Raw genomic sequence first — 18086 nt, 5'->3', positions numbered from 1 at the left:
AGAAATATGACTCTCCTAAATAATACAACGTATGAAAATGCATTTAAAAAAAACTGAGTTGTGATATAAACTAATTAGTCTACCGTATCCTTATCGATGACTATACGAAGCGATTCAAGATTCAGAATGATATTAATCCAACATATCCCTCGAATCAATTCATGTAGATTACTCAACGCGTCAATGTCTTCGACAGTTATTTCTAAATTCCCGATCTGTAATATTGAATAAGAAAATGTGAATGATGTTACATTTTTAGAATGCTTCTGAATACCACCTGGGATATATTAGACGCCAGTAGTTGTAATGACGATAGCTCACTCAGACTCAGCAGTGAGCAACGATCGACTTTCGTCGGCGGAGCTTTCAATAAGAATAGGAGATCCTTCAAAAATCCGAATGCCTCGTATTGTAGATCCAATACCTTATAATTCCATTCCGTTGCTCGCTGAAGAAGACAGTAGCTTCAGATTATCCTTCAGTGTATTCGTAGGTACAAAATATGAGTTACCGAGTAATTATCAGTGGAGATTCTATGAAACAGTAACGATTCGATTTGAATTAAGCGTGCGCCCGCTTTTTGAAACAAAGACTTCGCGATCTTGAAATCTGGAGCTGAATTCACTCGTAAATACTCGTGTGAAATTCGCGAAAGCGTAATTTTATCCACCTGTCGAGAACATCATAATCAAATGCAATATAATTGGCCGTCAAAATACACACACGTTTTTCTTTCCGTTCTTGCAGATGTATTGTGCCGTTAACAACATGTCACAAAATTCCATATTTCCACACCCTAGTTTGAGCATGAGAGGAATGAGCTGGTCATATGCTTCGTTATTAATGCTTCCCTGTAAACTGCGTTGTACTCGCAGGTTGGCTGGATGTCGTTGCTTGTTCTGAAAATATTTAAAACTTGAATATCCGACATATTTTCTACGAACTAAGATTGAAATCAAAAGATGAGAATTCGGGAAAAACTTCCATTACCTTATCGGTTTCGAATTCTACGAATATGTTGAAATCTCTTGTGCACAATTTATTCCAAGAACCGGTCTTCAGAAGAGATAGCAAACCCGTGGAGGCTGTTAACACTGCGTCCGTTGTGAGGCATGAAATTTTATTGACATAGACACTCTGGAAGACACGTGTCAAGATATGAATAAATTGTAGACCTTCGCATTATTACAACGGAGTGTGTTCGATATCTATACTAGGCTACATATTTTGAACGTGTAGAATTGAAAGTAAAAAAATACACACATAGGGCAAACAAACGTCTGACGCACGATTCGCAACAATAATCTTCATTCCAGATGTATCGTACACGTTTACAATGAACAAATTATATTCAATGCTGGGATCGACTCCACTTTTAACGGGTTTCGAAGCAGGTTCATGTCGTTCGTACGTGTATGAAATAGCGTCAACAACACATTAACTTTATCATCGATAGTTACTAAAATCTACACTGAAAGTGATACGTATTTGCTTTGCAAATATTTATCGTATAAATATGTACTCAGTTTTCTATCCATATTTCTGTGATGCTTGACGATATGTGAACATCCGCATAGTTATATTTCCGAATAAATTATATCTTGCAAAGATTAGTAGCAGGAAACGTTGATGATCAAGGAATGTGACAATATTGCAACATTTTATGTTGTTCATTGTGCCACTTGATTAAAGAAATTGTGGAACAAAAGATATAATCGACATCTAAATGTTAAGATACTCATATTCCACTATTTCGATTGAGAATCTGAATGCAGAGCTCGTACACATCTCTGAATAACATGGCATTTTGTGAAACTATTCGTGGCTGGTGTAGAGAGATAAATTTCAAATCATGACGCAATAGAAGATGTCAAATCAAACACGTGACATAGTTGATAAATCACGTCACACAAACATTCATAACCGATATAAATTCGTACGTTTGATCACTTTCTATTTTCAATTACAAAAACCTTACCGATTCGGTTCGTGATAGAACCGTTACATCTCCATACTTCAAAACCTCAACTTGAAGGGATTCGGTGTTCGTCATCAGATCCGCTATTTCTCTTGGCAAATGTGTCTGCTCAGAGCAAATCAATTCCTTCACCTGGACATCAAATGAAGCATGCGTATCACATGGATTGATTACGCTCGAAAATTGTTAATGTTTGTTTATTTATTGTTGTTTTTGTCGTCGTCGTTGTTGTTGTTGTTTCGTTGTATGAAATATTACTTTGGCCACCAAGTATATTCGTAAGACAAAAAGTGTTACTCGATCCGGCAAATTTAACAATAAAGAATCTTTGAAGATAATGACATTGTGTTCAACAATGTGTGAAAAGAAACACTCAGTAGTTTCGGAACCACCGGTTCACTGTTTTACCACACAAAAAAGCCGTCAGAAGCAATAGTCTCATGCCGAGAGTTTCGTATTCTTTAAAATTAGCAGCGTCGTTGTATCTGAATAGATTGTGATCATTTCACAAACAAACAATCAGTATTTATTTACCGAGGAATGGAAATGCTGCTAAGCCATAATGATGACCAACTATCCAAAGTCGATTTACCTTCAATTTAGAGTTGTTGGCATCTTCCGGCATCGTGGTTATTTTCTCAAGGAGCGCGCGCATCCTTTGTCTAGGTAACGTCTTCATGTTTACAGTTTGCACTTGTATATCCGCGCCCCCGCTCGTGAAATGGAATAGGTTGTTTATGATGCTTATTGTGGTTTCCTTCAATTCTTTCACCTGCAGGAGCTTGCGCTGCGGAATAAATACAACACGTTCGCTCGAGACCATTTCTATTGCCATATGATAACTATCAACATCGACATGGTTTCGAACATCAATAAATAGACATGAACATTCATTAAGTAACGATTTCTACCAAAGGACGAGAGATTTACGATGGTTTATGACTGCTGCCATACTTCAGCGGTTCTGATAAAACCGGTTACGGATCGAATCCACATGCCTACTTTTCGGCATACGACCCGGGGTACTAGTGATTAGACCGAGGAATTTTGCCATATCCATTCTTCGCCTGAAAGCTGGATTCATACATTTTATAGATGGCTGGAGTGGAATGGGATCCGGTCTTCATTTTTAAGTATTAGGATCTGAGCCGGACTATGAAATTCGTTAATCCCCGCAGCGATAGTATTCGGTATATACAAGTTGACATACCTGAACATCGTATTTCATATTATCATCCGATAGCTCAACGGATTGCATTTGAAATGTGATAGAACCTGGCTTTTCGGAGCAGGAGCACGTTTCAAGCAGCTTCGACAACTCCTGAGCATCTTCCTGCATATCTCCCGCGATTTTCAAGTTGTTTATCTTAATTTAATATACACTTGTAAATACCAACGACTTGATTACAAAATTTAAAATAATATATTTTCCAATTAATCGCTCTGGCGCATGCATTTACTGGTTTTGACCTATGTAACATAATCTCGATGATGTTTTGATGCTAATGATATGCAAAATAACAAGATTATTGAAATCGGCATCGCATTAAAATTCTAAACCGTTTTCGCTCTTAACTATTGCATGTATATGATTTGCAGTCATGAGTGACGAATAAATATTGACTGATCTTCTAACTAAAGGTTGATTACATTCAGTGGAACGTAATCGCAATGTTATGCAGAAAATGTCACTATTATCATGGTTCATTTTCTCACCTCCACAGCAACTTTTGTTTCTAATAACGACAGCGACGACGCATATATCTTCATATTGCTATACGCCCTTATTTTAGAGACTGAATAAATGGATTCTGCAACGGCTACTACATCGGCTGCGTCACAATCCGTTTTGATTTTTATCGAGGTAACTCTAGTTATCACTCCACGTTTTAGAAGAGGGGCGCATTGACGCAGTATTCGAAGATCTTTCACATCGCTTATCGTTGTTCTTGTATTCTTTGATTCTAGAAACTTCCGCAGTACTTGCTGTAAATGCCTCAACGTCTCTTCACCTATGTAGTATAAATGAGCCATTAATAATTTACTTCTGTGGATGCAGTATACGCGGATAAGACAGATTACGGCGTGAACTGACTTGTTTTTGATAGCGAAATTACAACTCGCCAAGTGTCTTCGTCCGCGATGATTGCAACTCCAAGAAGAATGAAATTGGGAATGTCAGTGGAGGATAGAGTTTCTTGTAAATTCCGGTAATTTGTGTTATTGTTGATTGAAAGCCAATGAAATGCAGCCAGGAGATCCTGAATGAAGTTCAAATACACAAGTTGATTTAGGATTGACGGCATATGATTCCAAATATTTTTTGGGATATCTTGCGGCTGCTACCATAGGACAATCACAAATGCGGTGAATCTCCACTGTATAAAAGTGCTAAGGGAGATGCCCGAGCCGCAACTGTGAAACCATGAAACATACAATTTTATATCCATGGAGTTTGACGGTTCACTATACACCTTTTAAAGCTAATATTTTCCATTCTAGACGAAATGTTTACTATGCAATTAATAATCTTTATTGATTGTTCATTCGCAAGCCCTTTGCTATGACTCTGTTGCAGAGCTTCCCAACCACTAGGTCGCGAAGCTATTTCAGGTGGGCCGTGATGAATTTTTTAATGTTCAACTTTTTTACTAAATTTGTCAAAAACTTCATCTTTACACAATTGGTCTTGAAAACACATGTTCTTCGCCCTTACATTTTGTTATGCCCAGAAGCGCTGGAAACCACATTTCCGTGCTCTAGATAAATCGTGAGTCCGATTTTCGTGACAGTCATTTTGATTGGAGCACGGAAGTGGAAAGTGTGATATTGTGTATGCCTGAGAAATGAGAATCAATCCCTCCTCGAGAAGGCTTTGTGAAGGTTAATTGGGGAATGCAGCAACGTAGCCCGATTTGATGTTATATTCGGCAAACGGTTGCCGCGACGCAAGCTACTCAGAGCCCCAATCAGCGTAAAAGACGATTTATTGAATGCATAAGCGCTTTCACACTAGTAATCATACGTTATACTCATATGACGCATTGTGCGTTGAATTGCGTACTGTTTCCCTTGGTCATATCTAATTGTTATTCCCGCGAGGGGACTTGGATTAAAAATTTGGTACGAACTGAAAAGGGTTTTGGATCACTGCTCCACAGTACATATATTCCAAGTTGGTCCTCGTGCGTAATTGATAACACTGGGCAACAAAATGATTATTTTTTAGACAGGCCATCTGAGAGCCGTTTCTGAGGTTTTTGAGGTTGCTGATTACGAATATTACATTAGTTTTGTCAGATTGGCTCTTTGTCAGAAGATATTTATACCCCTAAAAAAGCCCAAAATTACTGTATTTACTCTTGAATATTTCACTCGGTTGGCAGATAATCGTAGTTTTTTTCTAATTTTATACTGCGCATAAATAGCTAATTCACTATGAAGAACCCTCATGTCATTCTCAGTCATTCTGTCAATATCAACATGACACGATGCGAAATTTTTTTTGTCAAAAAAGCAGTCTGTCAAGTCTAAAAATAGTACTTTTGCACCATGGAAATACGTATTCTCCCGTATCTATTGGTCATTCTACCAATATTAAAGAGGAGAATAAAGCTGTAAAATTGGTCCTTGAAAGGCTTACCTATAATACTCTTATGCGTCTCATTTCTTTCGACTGGTAAATTTATAATTTTCCGCTGAGTCAACAAAGTGGGTATACCCAGTAACCCTATCAAACGAGAAGCTTATATCTGGTATCTGGTATATTTGAATACCGATTAAAGATTCCATTTGCACATTTGCAAGGAGTTCACTGCATGTAATTTCTCCTAAGATGTAGTAAATAAAAAAAAATTGATGATCACAAAGCACTCAACTACAAAAAGTTGGTCCGAAAATTCGTATCTGCATATCGAAAACTGGAGCTCAAACATGAGCATGAAAGTTCACTTCCTGCTCACTCATCTTGATATATTTCCTGATTTCCTTGTTAATTAGCAAGGGGAGAGGTTCTACTAAAACATCAGAACGACAAAAGAATGATATCAGGGCAGATGAGATGAAGAATTGAACATATTATGTCAGACCATTGCCGGAACCTTTCGAGAAACTGCACTATCTAGATTACAGGCGAAAATCGTCGAAAAACCAATTATTATTTAAAATATATCAATATTATTATATTCCAACTAATTACATCAAATTTACAATAGGTGGTTGACGTAACACTTATTGAATTAATGCCACATAATCTAGGTAAATACTTATATACATGACTGGAGTTTATTTATGTTCATGATATCCTAAAAATAGTACATTGAACGCTCTCTCATTTTCGAATTTTCATGCTGGTGACGTCATATTTTGTGATACGATTGTTGATATACAATGTTCTTTCCAATTCTCTGCTAGTTGCTGACGATTACCCCTGACGAGTGTCAGCCGAAAATATTCGGGCTCATTTCAATATGAATATACTGTTCAATTCATGATATCCGTGAAAGTCTGTAATTATGATAAATCTAATGTTCCTAAATATAGTGCTGTTCCTATATTTTGATTTAAAAGAGTCTTCTGTGTGTAAGAATAACAAGTAGATTGAATTTCCAAACTTTAGAGTACTACTGAGCCGATTTTTTTATTATCTAGTCATTACCTCGAAAATGGGGGATTCTGGTCAAAATAGCCCCATGGGTTATCTCCTCAACAAGAGCAAATTCGAAAAAAACTAAGGTCATATTCGGAATCATTGCCTTTCAGAACCCCCAAAACCACTTACTTTGTCTGCCTAAAAATATATGTTGACCAGTGTAATTGATATTTATAGGATAGTCATGTATTGTCGAGGGGGTTCGGGTGAAATGTATTTCCTAACACCTTGATGTATATCGGAGCAGAGCGATGAAGAATGGAAACGTATTTTAATTTTGAACGTTGGAGGATTTTTTTTGACCAGTTGCATGTGCGAAATGTAATTCAAGTTCAACTGTACGCGTCATAATAATGCATACTCACTCGAATTGCTTTGCTAATAAATCTGTAACGAAGATCGTGATTCTGTATGGTCTTTATTGTATTTCTGCCGTCCATAGGGCGATACGTAACCGAAATGTAATGAGCCAATGCATAAGCCGTGTTCTTATCGGAATCTTCCATTCCTAACTCCATCCTTCCCAATGCTGCTGCCTTGTGTGCGGCGGCCATTATAAACTCCATCTCCTTGTTTCCGATCTTCTCATTGCCGGCATGGTTTGCCTCGAAAAAGTTTATCGCATCAAGAAGAATTTTTATATCAGTCATCGGTTTCTTCTTTTTGATTTGATCAGCCATGTGTATCAGCATAGCTGGTGTCTTGCACATGTCTTTTATAGATGGATAATAATGTAGTAAAAGACCAACACGCTTTCGCTTGCCCGTGAGCTGTACGAGTATATCTAGCACGTCGATTTCTTCGAAGCCGCCGATATTGACAATTTGTATATCCAGAACATACGGCAATTTCCAAAGCCACTGAGGAGTCGCAGTACACATTATCCACATCCCTCTATAAATATCGCGTCGCAGAAGACTCAATATTATGGAAATAGGGTATACTACTTTGTTCAAAGCTGTCTTTGCGGGGCTAATTGAATCAGTTTTGGCTACGTCGATGCCGTCAATAATCACTAAAACTTCAGATGGATTTTTTGCTATCCATTCCTCAAGCGGTTTTGAGTCTTCCTCACTTGTAAAAATATTGGCGAATTGATCTTTGAATAACAATTCAAAAGGTCTGCATTGGCTCTCCCAGTCTATGTCTTCTCCTTTAATGAAGACGATGAGTTTAACATCTGAGGGTCCGATAATTTCCCTTTTTAAAGCTCTGTTAATATACTTTATTGCAGACGTGGTCTTTCCTTCGCCTGGTCCGCCAACAAGTAACACTGTTGTGGAGAATACGTTTATCGGGCATTGGTGTACTGTCTCCAGAGTGACTGCGTTATGGGATTCTCTTTCTTTAGCATTCACTTTTTTATCGTAGCGTCTCACTGATCTGCCGAGTAACAGGCGGCTATAACGAGTGTCGTATTCAGTCTTTAGCGGTGCGAGATCCATTTCTGCAAGGTCATTCTGCTCATTTAGTTCTTCAGCTGTCATCTTCGTCTCTTCATTTATCTGGTACACGACATCTGTTTTGAAATAACACTCTGTACATTCTGTTCCATTGCCTAGTTCGGGGGCAGGTCACTAAAAATTGAACGCTCTATTCCCTGTCCATGATAAATGAAATGCTCATGTTCATATTTCAAGTATTAAACATACAGGGATTGACGGAGTAACCATTCGTAACCGTATAATTTATGTCCCATCTCTATCTTATTGAAACTATCTATTAAATATATTTATGATACTACGACACTTTTCTCCGGACTACAGTTTAATGCCGTTGGCTCTTGTAAGTAATATTATCGGCGACATTCCCGTGAAAGTTGTGGAAACGTACGTAATCACGTAATTTATTTGTATATTACTAGCGTAATTGATCAACTCAGATCATTGTTTGTAGAAATTAGTCGCACATTATTATTATTATTATTGGCATTTTACAGTGGTGCTTCTCGCCTTTTCCAGGCTATGTGCACCACGACAGTAATTTTTGTAATGTTCATATTTCTTCGTCTTTGGTAATCTTGGAGACGACTTCTTCAATTTTTCGCTCATTCAGATGTCAGTCTCTCTCACACCCATGCGTCCCCTTCGTGGTCTTTGCTGCCGACTTGTAGCACGGCTCACTCTCAGTCTGGGCTTTTCAATGCACTGCAACTGCAGTGAGGTCGACGACGAGGAGCCCAGAGAAACCTCCGACACATAAAAGTTGGTCCGAATCGGGATTCGAACCACTACTCTCGGTGTCGTGACGCTGGCGCTTAACCAACTGCGCCAGTCGCTTCCTCTATTACACGACTCATAAGCGTTGCAGCTGTGGATCACACCACTGCGCTATCTCGTCACCTGATTCACTGGTAATATCCTAATGAAGATAAACCAAGTTGCTGTGATAACTAATAAACGAACTAAAACAACAACAACAAAATAAATAAGCCGATTGTGACCGCATCACTCACGCACATGCACTCCCAAGAACTCCAAGTGGCGAATGATGAGCCATAAAGAACACAGAACCATTGAGACAAGTGACAATAATGTATTGCAATTAGTAAAGCAATACAACGTGCGCTACCGAAGAGAAGTATCTACTTCTGGTTTACTCTACTTTTGTAGGCGCAACCCGTACAGAAAAGGTAATTGCAGTGAGACAGTTGATGTGATGGGCGTACGTCTAAAATCGATCAGACGTCATGGGTCATATAGAGGCGGATATATTGATTTTGGCAAATCACCTAGCAGCGTCTGTCTTGTAGTGATCTGACTTATGCGTATCCAGTTTTGACGCCATACTGAGAAGTGTGGCTACACGATTGCTAGATAATATCGGCGATAGAGCTTTAGTCTGGTAAGTCCATCACTATGAATGGAAAAGACTAGATCGGCACGATACCTTTTATCCCTGAAGAAACGTTCCAATTTTCGTAAGAGTCGACCTTTTGTTTTCGCTTCGGTGTTTCTGTTTGTATGACAGTGTCACAACGGTTTCGTTGTAAAGTATTAAAGTGATAATACCTGGCTCGTAAAAACAGTCGGATGCTGGTATGCTGGTATGTCTGGGACTGCGAGGCGGTATTGGACTTGTGGGGGCTTTATCTGAATAGAACATCATTCCTGGTCAGCATATATTTTAAAACATAGCTGTTGGAAGACACAACTCGGACAGAACAAAAATCATACAACGATTAGATAAAAAGCATAGTATTAACACTGTAATTCGGTCGCACTGTTTAGTATAACATTAAATACGGGGTTGTAACTGACTTCACCGAAAGCCAGATCACTTCGTAAAAAGGCTGCCAACTAGCAAGGAAGGTTAAAATATCCTTTTTTTCGGTAGAGATATGCCTAGGGTTGCATTTTAAAAAATAAATTCAAAACAAACATGCATAAAACAAGGTCCTTGTTTAAAACATTTTCAAGCCATGACGTCATGAATATTCAATTGTGCCGCCATAGTGAATTGGCATTGACAATTGAAAATACAGGGTAAATATACCTTATTTGACGAAATATCTGCGTATACTATAGCCGTTGAACCGACTACTGTGAGGGTTCCGACCATCCCATATCGTATACGCCGACAATATATGGCGGTAGTTGTCCACATGCTCATAAAACATATCTTTTTGTAAGCATTTAAATTAAACAATTATGGCATAATTCACCAACTTGAAGAAAAAAAATCAAAAAGGCCATTGTTTAAAACACAGTTTAAAACAAGTTTTAAACAAAGTGTTTTAAACAATCATTTGCTTTAAATGCAACCCTAGATGTCGTGCGAAAGAAGTGCGAATATATATTTATATGTCATTAATAAAGGTCAAGGCTAATCACTATTTGCGTTTGCTATGAAATTCGTATCATTAACTGAGTTATACTTGCCAGTCAATCATTTCTGAAACGGGATTAAAGCACGTCAAAATTATTTCAAATTGAAGTAGAAAAGCTACTCGACTACATAGTTGCGAAAAGTTAATTTGGTAGAGGATTGAATACTTTTCGTTGTCAATCGAAGGTGCGGCTGCTTTCTAAATTACCAGGTGCTTCTTCGACTAACGCAAAATGATCAATGACACTTGAAATTGTTTCAATTTTCAGCTACTGGGATATAGGGTTTTGTAACCAAGCCATAGTGACAAGTTCACTCGTAAACTTGATGGAAATGTACCTAGAACTATTTTCTACTATAGGCGAAATCCAAAGTCTGAATAAGTTCTGCCTAAAATGGTGTTAAGTAGAATTGCAGTTATTCATGAATAGAACTATTTAGGTAAGTACGGCAAGTGAGCTAAACCTACTTGACCAATCCAAAAACGTAGAAGTACTTCGTTACTGACCACCTCAGATTTGGAGTAATAGCCATATCAACCGCACAATGTCACTAATCGAATATGACGACATCGAAATGAGTTAATGTTGTAAACATCACCTGGTTGGGAATAATTTGAAGACGCGGGCGGATGGTTCCAGATTGGATCAACGAACGCCCTCGGCGGCTGAAACTGAAGACTATCATTAGTTCCAGGATAAATCACATCGTTGTGAACCTACCATCAGCGATCAGCTTAGGCTTGCATTGAATAAATCACCTATTGCATGCGGCAGATAGGACGAATAAAGGATGCGCTACTGCGATGCGAGCATGGACCCGAAGAACAGTTGATACAATTTTGATTCAAATGTCACTTTTCCTATTCGATGGAAAATATTGATGATGCGCATGGACTTTAAATTAGGATGGAACCAAAAATAAAGATATTTATTGCTTGCAAGCAAGAGCCAAAGGCAATCAGTTAGGTTAATCACCGGTGTGATACATACCACACACTGGCCAATCACATACCTATGATCATTCTATCCAAATGGTATGCTGGATATGAGACTAAATTCCGATTAGGTTATCCCTGATAATATCCTCCAATTTAAATTGCCTGAATGGAGTTACTAACTGTGATTGGGAGAACATGGATTACCCAACTGTTAGTGGTGTCTTCACATGTCGGCACATTATTTCGTGGCAAAAAATTACACCATTGGTCCGACGTCATGACACACCTCATAATTTATTCGCCTCGCCATTCCAAGAATATAAGATGCACGTGTGCTATCACCAAGCTATACACTATTGTACAGGTTGACTGTTTGCTTTTAATAAATATTTGCACACGCGAAGCCTCAAAAGTAATAAATTGTTATTACCGGGATGACTGCGGTGGAAAGCTACCGCATCATAAGAATGCAATAAGTAACCAGATATAAACATTGAGAAAAACGTTTGTATTGGATAAGAAAAACTCGCTATCCGTACGCTAATACAGGAAATGCACGTAGTCAATGCAGTCAATTTAGCTGACTCATCTGTCTGCTCCGACATTGCATACATTCGGCATTGTGCTATGACATCAGCATATTACATGGTTTCAGGATGATTTTCACAATCACATGTTTTTGTTTTTTTTGTGTGGAGGTACCCAATTTGAAATTAAATCTTGTGACAAAAATACGAAGTTGTGATTTGTATCTCCAGTTTATCCGAGATTCGTAGTTGGCATTTACAATCTAAGTAGAATTTCCATAAATATAGATACTAATGCGCCCAACGAATATGCATATGATAAAATTACGATTACTGCATTATTTCAGCATAGCTCTTCATCAAAATAATATCCCATTCAAAATAAAAGTTGCGTACAAAACTACTTCTTATACATATTCCGAATAAACGCCAATCTATAATATTATATAGGTCGAAGAAAAAAACAATAATTGATCCTATACCTGTGACTGCGATGAATTGGTGTCCGGTGAATTGATCGAAACTGAATAACAAAAATGTCAATAATTTTAGATGATTGAAATGTACGAAACAATATAAGCATTGGTTGGATATGAACGCTTATCAATAGTATATATAATACAATAATATAATTAGTGTGGTAACTATTTAGTGATCAGTAATTAGTAGGGCGTTTTTTACCTAAAGATGGAAGATTTTGACCAAATGTGACCTAGCGTATGCAAATTAGGTGTTTTCCCTCAAAATGTTGGAATTTTACTACTTATACTCATCAAAATTTTTTGCATCAAAAACTGACAAAATTTTACATGAAAAAAACTTTATTTTAACGAAATCTGGTCATATGAAGAATGCCAGCATTTAAATTACGCATTACGGTAGATATAATTAAAATATTTTGCAGTACAACGAAAGATACTTTCCTACATTCTCGCGTAGAGAGTGTCTGTCCTTACTAAGAATGGAGAATAACGTTCAACAGCAGCAGTTGTTGGCTGAAAACACTGACGTTGTGCGTACACTGCTGGTTACAAACCGTGTAGCTTCATTCTGGCAATGGTGCTTACATCACAATTTTTCATCATGCGCTTCTTGATATAAGATCTATGCAATCCACACGCAGCCTTGTCTCAGTTAGGATATTTCGATACGTTGATTATAACACCATGTCAACCTATTTGTTTCATTTAAATGTTCATGATTCACAATTAGGACTGCGCAAAATTTAGTCGAGTCGAGTAATCGAGTATCACTCGTTAAGACGTCTCAATTGAATGTACTGTGTCTAAGTTCAAATATGTGCCATTTACGCCACCACAAAGAACATAATGCCTGTTATCCATCACAGTTAGAGATACTTTTGGTATTTTTTCGACCATACCTATTTCATTGCACTTCTTTACAATGTTTTGGGATTATCATGACTTCGGACATGTATTATTTTCAGTAACGTTTCCAGTAACGTTCGTAGCTTTGTACGTTGTTTGGCATGCTGCAACACGGCCAATCAAGGTTTCAAGGCTTCCTCTGTGGAATATAGTATCGAAACTATAATTCTCGATAGTATATTAACTTTTAGTTGCGAGGTGCGTATAATTTAAGAACTCAAAAAATTGTACTTTACTACTCGACTCGAATCATTAGAATTATTACTCGATTCAGATTCGATTTATCGTATCATAGTGCCCGCCCCTATTCAAAATAAGCAGACAGTGGGCTGTCTACCGCGGTAGGCCTATAACGTAGGCTACAAGCTGTATAATGTCAAATGATAAGTTCACCGAAAGTGCAAAATCTACGATACAAACGCAATGCAGGTTGCAAAAAGTTTGAACTTTGTAAACAATTTAAACATTTTTTGACCTAACGTTACAATTTTGACCTAATTTTGACTTTTTTGACATGTTAAAAAATCGCTCCAGTACTGGGGCAGGCTTTTCCAACTTTTGCAACTTTTTCCCGCTTCCGGGAGCCTCCTAAATACTCGGAATTTAGCCTCCTAAATACTCGGAATTTTTGTAGTACGATGTTTTAAGCTGTTTGTAGAAATTTTACATTGACACTTTTTTCACTTTATTTTTTTCATTTTTTCATGCAATATTTTACTGCAACCTTTATCAAGTATTGCGCGAAATGCAAAGGTGTGATTTAAAAAGCCGCTATAGACTGATTCAAGTATGGTTTTCTCTTTGGTTTGCTTAACAAAGAGCTATGCGATGGATTAGCTGCATCTCAATGTTATATTTGACGCAATGGTTCAAGCTAGAAATTCAACAACTCCAGCCAAGCACGACTGTGCCCGAACTAGCTGTAAGTAGAGCGATTGATTGGTCAACTGTCGTTTAAAGGCCTTTTATTTAAATTTATTTAAATTATATTTTCACTTGGTCCCCCATTTCCATGCTATTCATTTTGAAAAATTCACCAACGCTTAGTTTTGCAATCCCTTGGGGCTTGGGGTGCGGTACTTGAGTTGTTTTATAGGTTACCGATTTGCTGCGTGACTTTTGGCTTGGTACTTGTATTATTATTTCCTTGCTGAGTACTTGCAAATAATGTATTTTTCTGCGGTCTCGCCAATAATTCAAATAAAATATAAATGCAACTTCTTACTGCAACTTTTGCTAAAATGAAGTGCAGCTCTCTCGCGTTTTTAGTGCAACAGAAATTTGCCCTACTATTCATCGATGAAGAACTGCTGTCGCAGGTTTTCTCGTGAAGTAAAGAGTGACCATAAACGAGAATAACATGCTGCATATATTTTCACATATTTGCGCAACCAATTGAATATATTGTCAAACGGGGATTCAAAAAATATAATATTGGAACGGGAACTTGAATGTACACGATTGACAATATAAAGATTCAACATGATTGGGAGTATTAGTGTTGATTACGAGGAAAGCATTCCCATTACATCAACGAAATATCTACATGAGGTCGAACCCAGATGTTGAACAAATCAAAACTTATTGTGTATGCAAAAATTTCTGTAAGGATGAGTTATTAGCAAGCAATTAAGGTTCAATTCCCATGCGAAGTTCTTGAAACTTTTTGAAATAAGCAGACTTGCCTGACAGCCCTCTGATTTTCGGTTTTGGTGGTAAGGGCGGAGGTCCATTTTTCCGTTCGGCTGTGGATGGCTATAACGAGAGTTTAATATACTCGATTTCGGCTGCATGGTTTCGCGGTCTACAGCATACCTTAGATGTTGATTGAGTGACATCCGACATTCTGCCCTATCACGCTCTGTCCGCTATTTATCTTTACAATATTCTTGCTGTTATGCCAATGATACCAGTGTGTATCTGAATCGTACAATCTGAACACACGATTAATGTACATCACACGTGATATATTCAAGATCCCTATCAATCCCAAAAGTCAGGGAGTTAGGATGCATCCTTGATTACCCGGAACGCTGAAAAAAGTAGATCTGATCGTGGAATTAAAACACTATATTATTTTCATCGTTATGGTGTTTGTGCATTAGGGCTAATACAGGGGTTCTCAAAGGGTGGGCCATGGCCCACTGCCGGGCCACAACAGCATTTGAGGTGGGCCAGAGAGTTATTTGGAAAATTTTAGAAATAATGTAAGTAGGCTACAGAAAGCTTTTCATCCGACTCTGATGAGACGTAGTGGTACGTATGGAGTCAGCATTTCAAGTCGAAAATGGGAGGCAGAAATGGCGGCTTTTTCCTCTGGCTATGACTACCTATGGCTAACAGGAACTAAAATAATTTCACGTATATAATACCTGGGAGGTAATGCTGAAGTATCCAAGTAGGGTCATATGTCGTTGAAAGGGTGTGCAATAAACTCGGAATGAAGTGTAATTGATGTATAGATTTACTGCACTTCGCCAGGTCGTATTATTGCAAGTTAAAAATGGCTATAATTGCAAATTATTAGCAACTTCTGGTGGAGATATACTGCACCTCCGCAGCGAAGAGTAATGGATTGCGGATTCAGCGGAGCGCATTAGTATTTGGAGTTTGAGTCACATGAATTGATAGTATCACTGGATTGAATATTCCGACATCACAACTTCAGTTGGTTCAGCACGTGACATACAATGTACATTGTACAGCATGCATAATAACAAAATCTTTCTCCACTCCTCTGTAGTACCCCATTCACCAATGAATTGTTTGAACCGACCCATAATGATTATACTATTCCCCTCAATAGTGGAACTAAAATCCAAATCACACACTGTATGCAGGAATTCGATCATTGTGTTTCGCGAAGCGAATGGAGCAGCGGACGATCATAAAATCCTCAGAAGTTTTAGCATATGATCTACCAAAAGCCGTAACTGCCGCACCCAAACCACCAATTGGGGGAGCTAGAAGGGGCCCAAGATAATTTCGTTGGTCGTTTGTTGGAACATATTCATTCAACTTGAAAATTTTCGTCGCGCTTCGTGCGACTTCATGCCACGACATGTATATATTTCTATTTCATCAGTAAATAAGGAGAAAAATGCGCATATTTTAGAGAAATAGGCATATCGGCGCCGTCTATTACCACGCATTGAACAGGATTAATGACTTTAAGATTAGAGGTGGGCCACAGCACATTTTCAAACCGGAAAATGGGCCACGGCCAAGAAAGGACTGAGAACCCCTGGGCTAATACATAAGGTATTATATCGAGACTGAGGAGAGGCAATCAATTTGGAATAATGGGGAAGAAGGCAAAATAATAACGCAAGCGGTAACTGTAAGCTGTCTACCATGATGTCTACGCAGCAAACAACGCTATATGAAACTAGCAGTGTTGGGATCACGTCACTACCTTCGAGTCACGAGTCATTTCGAGTCATTGCATATTTTGACTCGAGTCAAGTTAAGTCAATCGATTTTCAAAGGTGACTCGAGTCAAGTCAAGTCACTCGATTTTTGGAGGTGACTCGAGTCAAGTCGAGTCAAGTCGAGTCAAGTCGAGTCAAGTCGAGTCAAGTCGAGTCAAGTCGAGTCAAGTCGAGTCAAGTCGAGTCAAGTCGAGTCAAGTCGAGTCAAGTCAAGAGTCAAGTCACAATTCAAGTCAAGTTGCCTTTTCGAAGTATGAGGCATGATTAAGTCATTGCATTTAACTAGCTGTCTGAAATACAGGTTGAGTGGTCATTGATTTTGAACCGATGGACGAATATAAAGTTAAATATATACGCAAGAAGGCGCTGTATCGCTCACATATAAGTAGGACTGCTAAACCTCTGTTTATTGTTACCAGCCCAGATAGAGAATAGATACGAATTGATAAAATGTAATACATTACGCATTCACAAATCGATATGATACAATTCGAGCCTGGGCCAATGATTGAAGGCTATATAAACTATATTAGAATTCAGTTTCAATAAAACAATAGGTTTGGTTAAGGTACAAACAGAGAACAGAATTTCTTTACTGTGCTAGTTTACGACAACGTAAGCTGTAAGCTTCGATCACTTCGTTTGCGGTCAATTTATTTGTGAGAGAACAAGGGAGGTTCAGTATGAATTGAATGATTGGTCGCTCTCACGGGTTCCCCAGCGTTTGGCGAACAGTTCGAACATATGCAATATACAGAGATTTTGATTGACACCGACTACTTGATGACTTGAAATTGACTCGTGAATTTTGCTCCGAGTCACGAGTCAATCCACATTTCTGATAGGCCGAGTCAAGTCAAGTCAAGTCATTTTAGCAAAGTGACTCGATTCAAGTCAAGTCATACGAAAAAGCTGACTCGAGTCCGACTCGAGTCTGACTCGCGTCAAGTCATGACTCGAGTCATCCCAACACTGGAAACTAGCAATTGATAAAGTAATCCAAACAAAAATGTAATTAGGTACTTATAAATCAAACTCGCATAATTTTGAATCCATCAAATTATATCGGACACACCAGCATCTATATCTAAAATCCTTCACTATCATATAGCGCTCCTTCCACCGAATCAAAAGTTTACTCATCACATATCATTGCAAGGGGATGAAAATTCCACTAGTTTTCAATGCTGATTAACCAAATTGCTAATAGGCCCACGTCGGTGCCGCAGCAATTGTTCCTTACTGAGCTATTCGCAGGTAAAACGTTAAGTGTTTCAAAGTTAGCACGTCTCGCTTGATTTTGATATGGAGAGTAAACATTCTTGATGCTCCTTTGCCGCAAT

At 38.2% G+C, this 18086-nt stretch overlaps 2 protein-coding genes across 2 annotated transcripts in view; one reads left to right on the top strand and one right to left on the bottom strand.

Annotated features, from left to right (window-relative positions):
• Positions 1 to 18086, top strand: part of LOC145439116 (uncharacterized) — a 289490-nt gene that overhangs the window by 231807 nt on the left and 39597 nt on the right. The gene's annotated exons all lie outside the window — the stretch shown is intronic.
• LOC145443400 (uncharacterized) lies at positions 75 to 17075 on the bottom strand. Its single transcript, XM_080321372.1, has 18 exons — positions 16728 to 17075; positions 15128 to 15246; positions 14998 to 15067; positions 12407 to 12447; positions 11058 to 11124; positions 9641 to 9721; positions 9519 to 9584; positions 6995 to 8148; positions 4074 to 4239; positions 3695 to 3990; positions 3189 to 3344; positions 2571 to 2765; positions 1979 to 2110; positions 991 to 1137; positions 726 to 899; positions 512 to 670; positions 278 to 448; positions 75 to 215 (listed from the first exon to the last, which is right to left on the bottom strand). The coding sequence occupies exons 2-18, from the start codon at positions 15155 to 15157 to the stop codon at positions 75 to 77; spliced, it is 3246 nt and encodes a 1081-aa protein (XP_080177498.1). The 5' UTR covers positions 15158 to 15246; positions 16728 to 17075.

Source organism: Botryllus schlosseri, chromosome 1 (assembly GCF_051294905.1).
Source record: "Botryllus schlosseri isolate E-star chromosome 1, Bs_hap1, whole genome shotgun sequence".
NCBI lineage: Eukaryota > Metazoa > Chordata > Ascidiacea > Stolidobranchia > Styelidae > Botryllus > Botryllus schlosseri.
The sequence above is the reverse complement of the archived record's forward strand: the minus strand, read 5'-3'. Positions and strand labels throughout refer to the sequence as shown.

Coding starts and splice junctions, on each gene's coding strand:
- LOC145443400 (XM_080321372.1), bottom strand. CDS start 15,157: ATGTCGGATGTCACTCAATCAACATCTAAG. Junction 9,722..11,057: donor TTCAAATTATTCCCAACCAG/GTGATGTTTACA, acceptor TGTTCTATTCAG/ATAAAGCCCCCACAAGTCCA. Junction 1,138..1,978: donor TTCTATCACGAACCGAATCG/GTAAGGTTTTTG, acceptor CGTGTCTTCCAG/AGTGTCTATGTCAATAAAAT.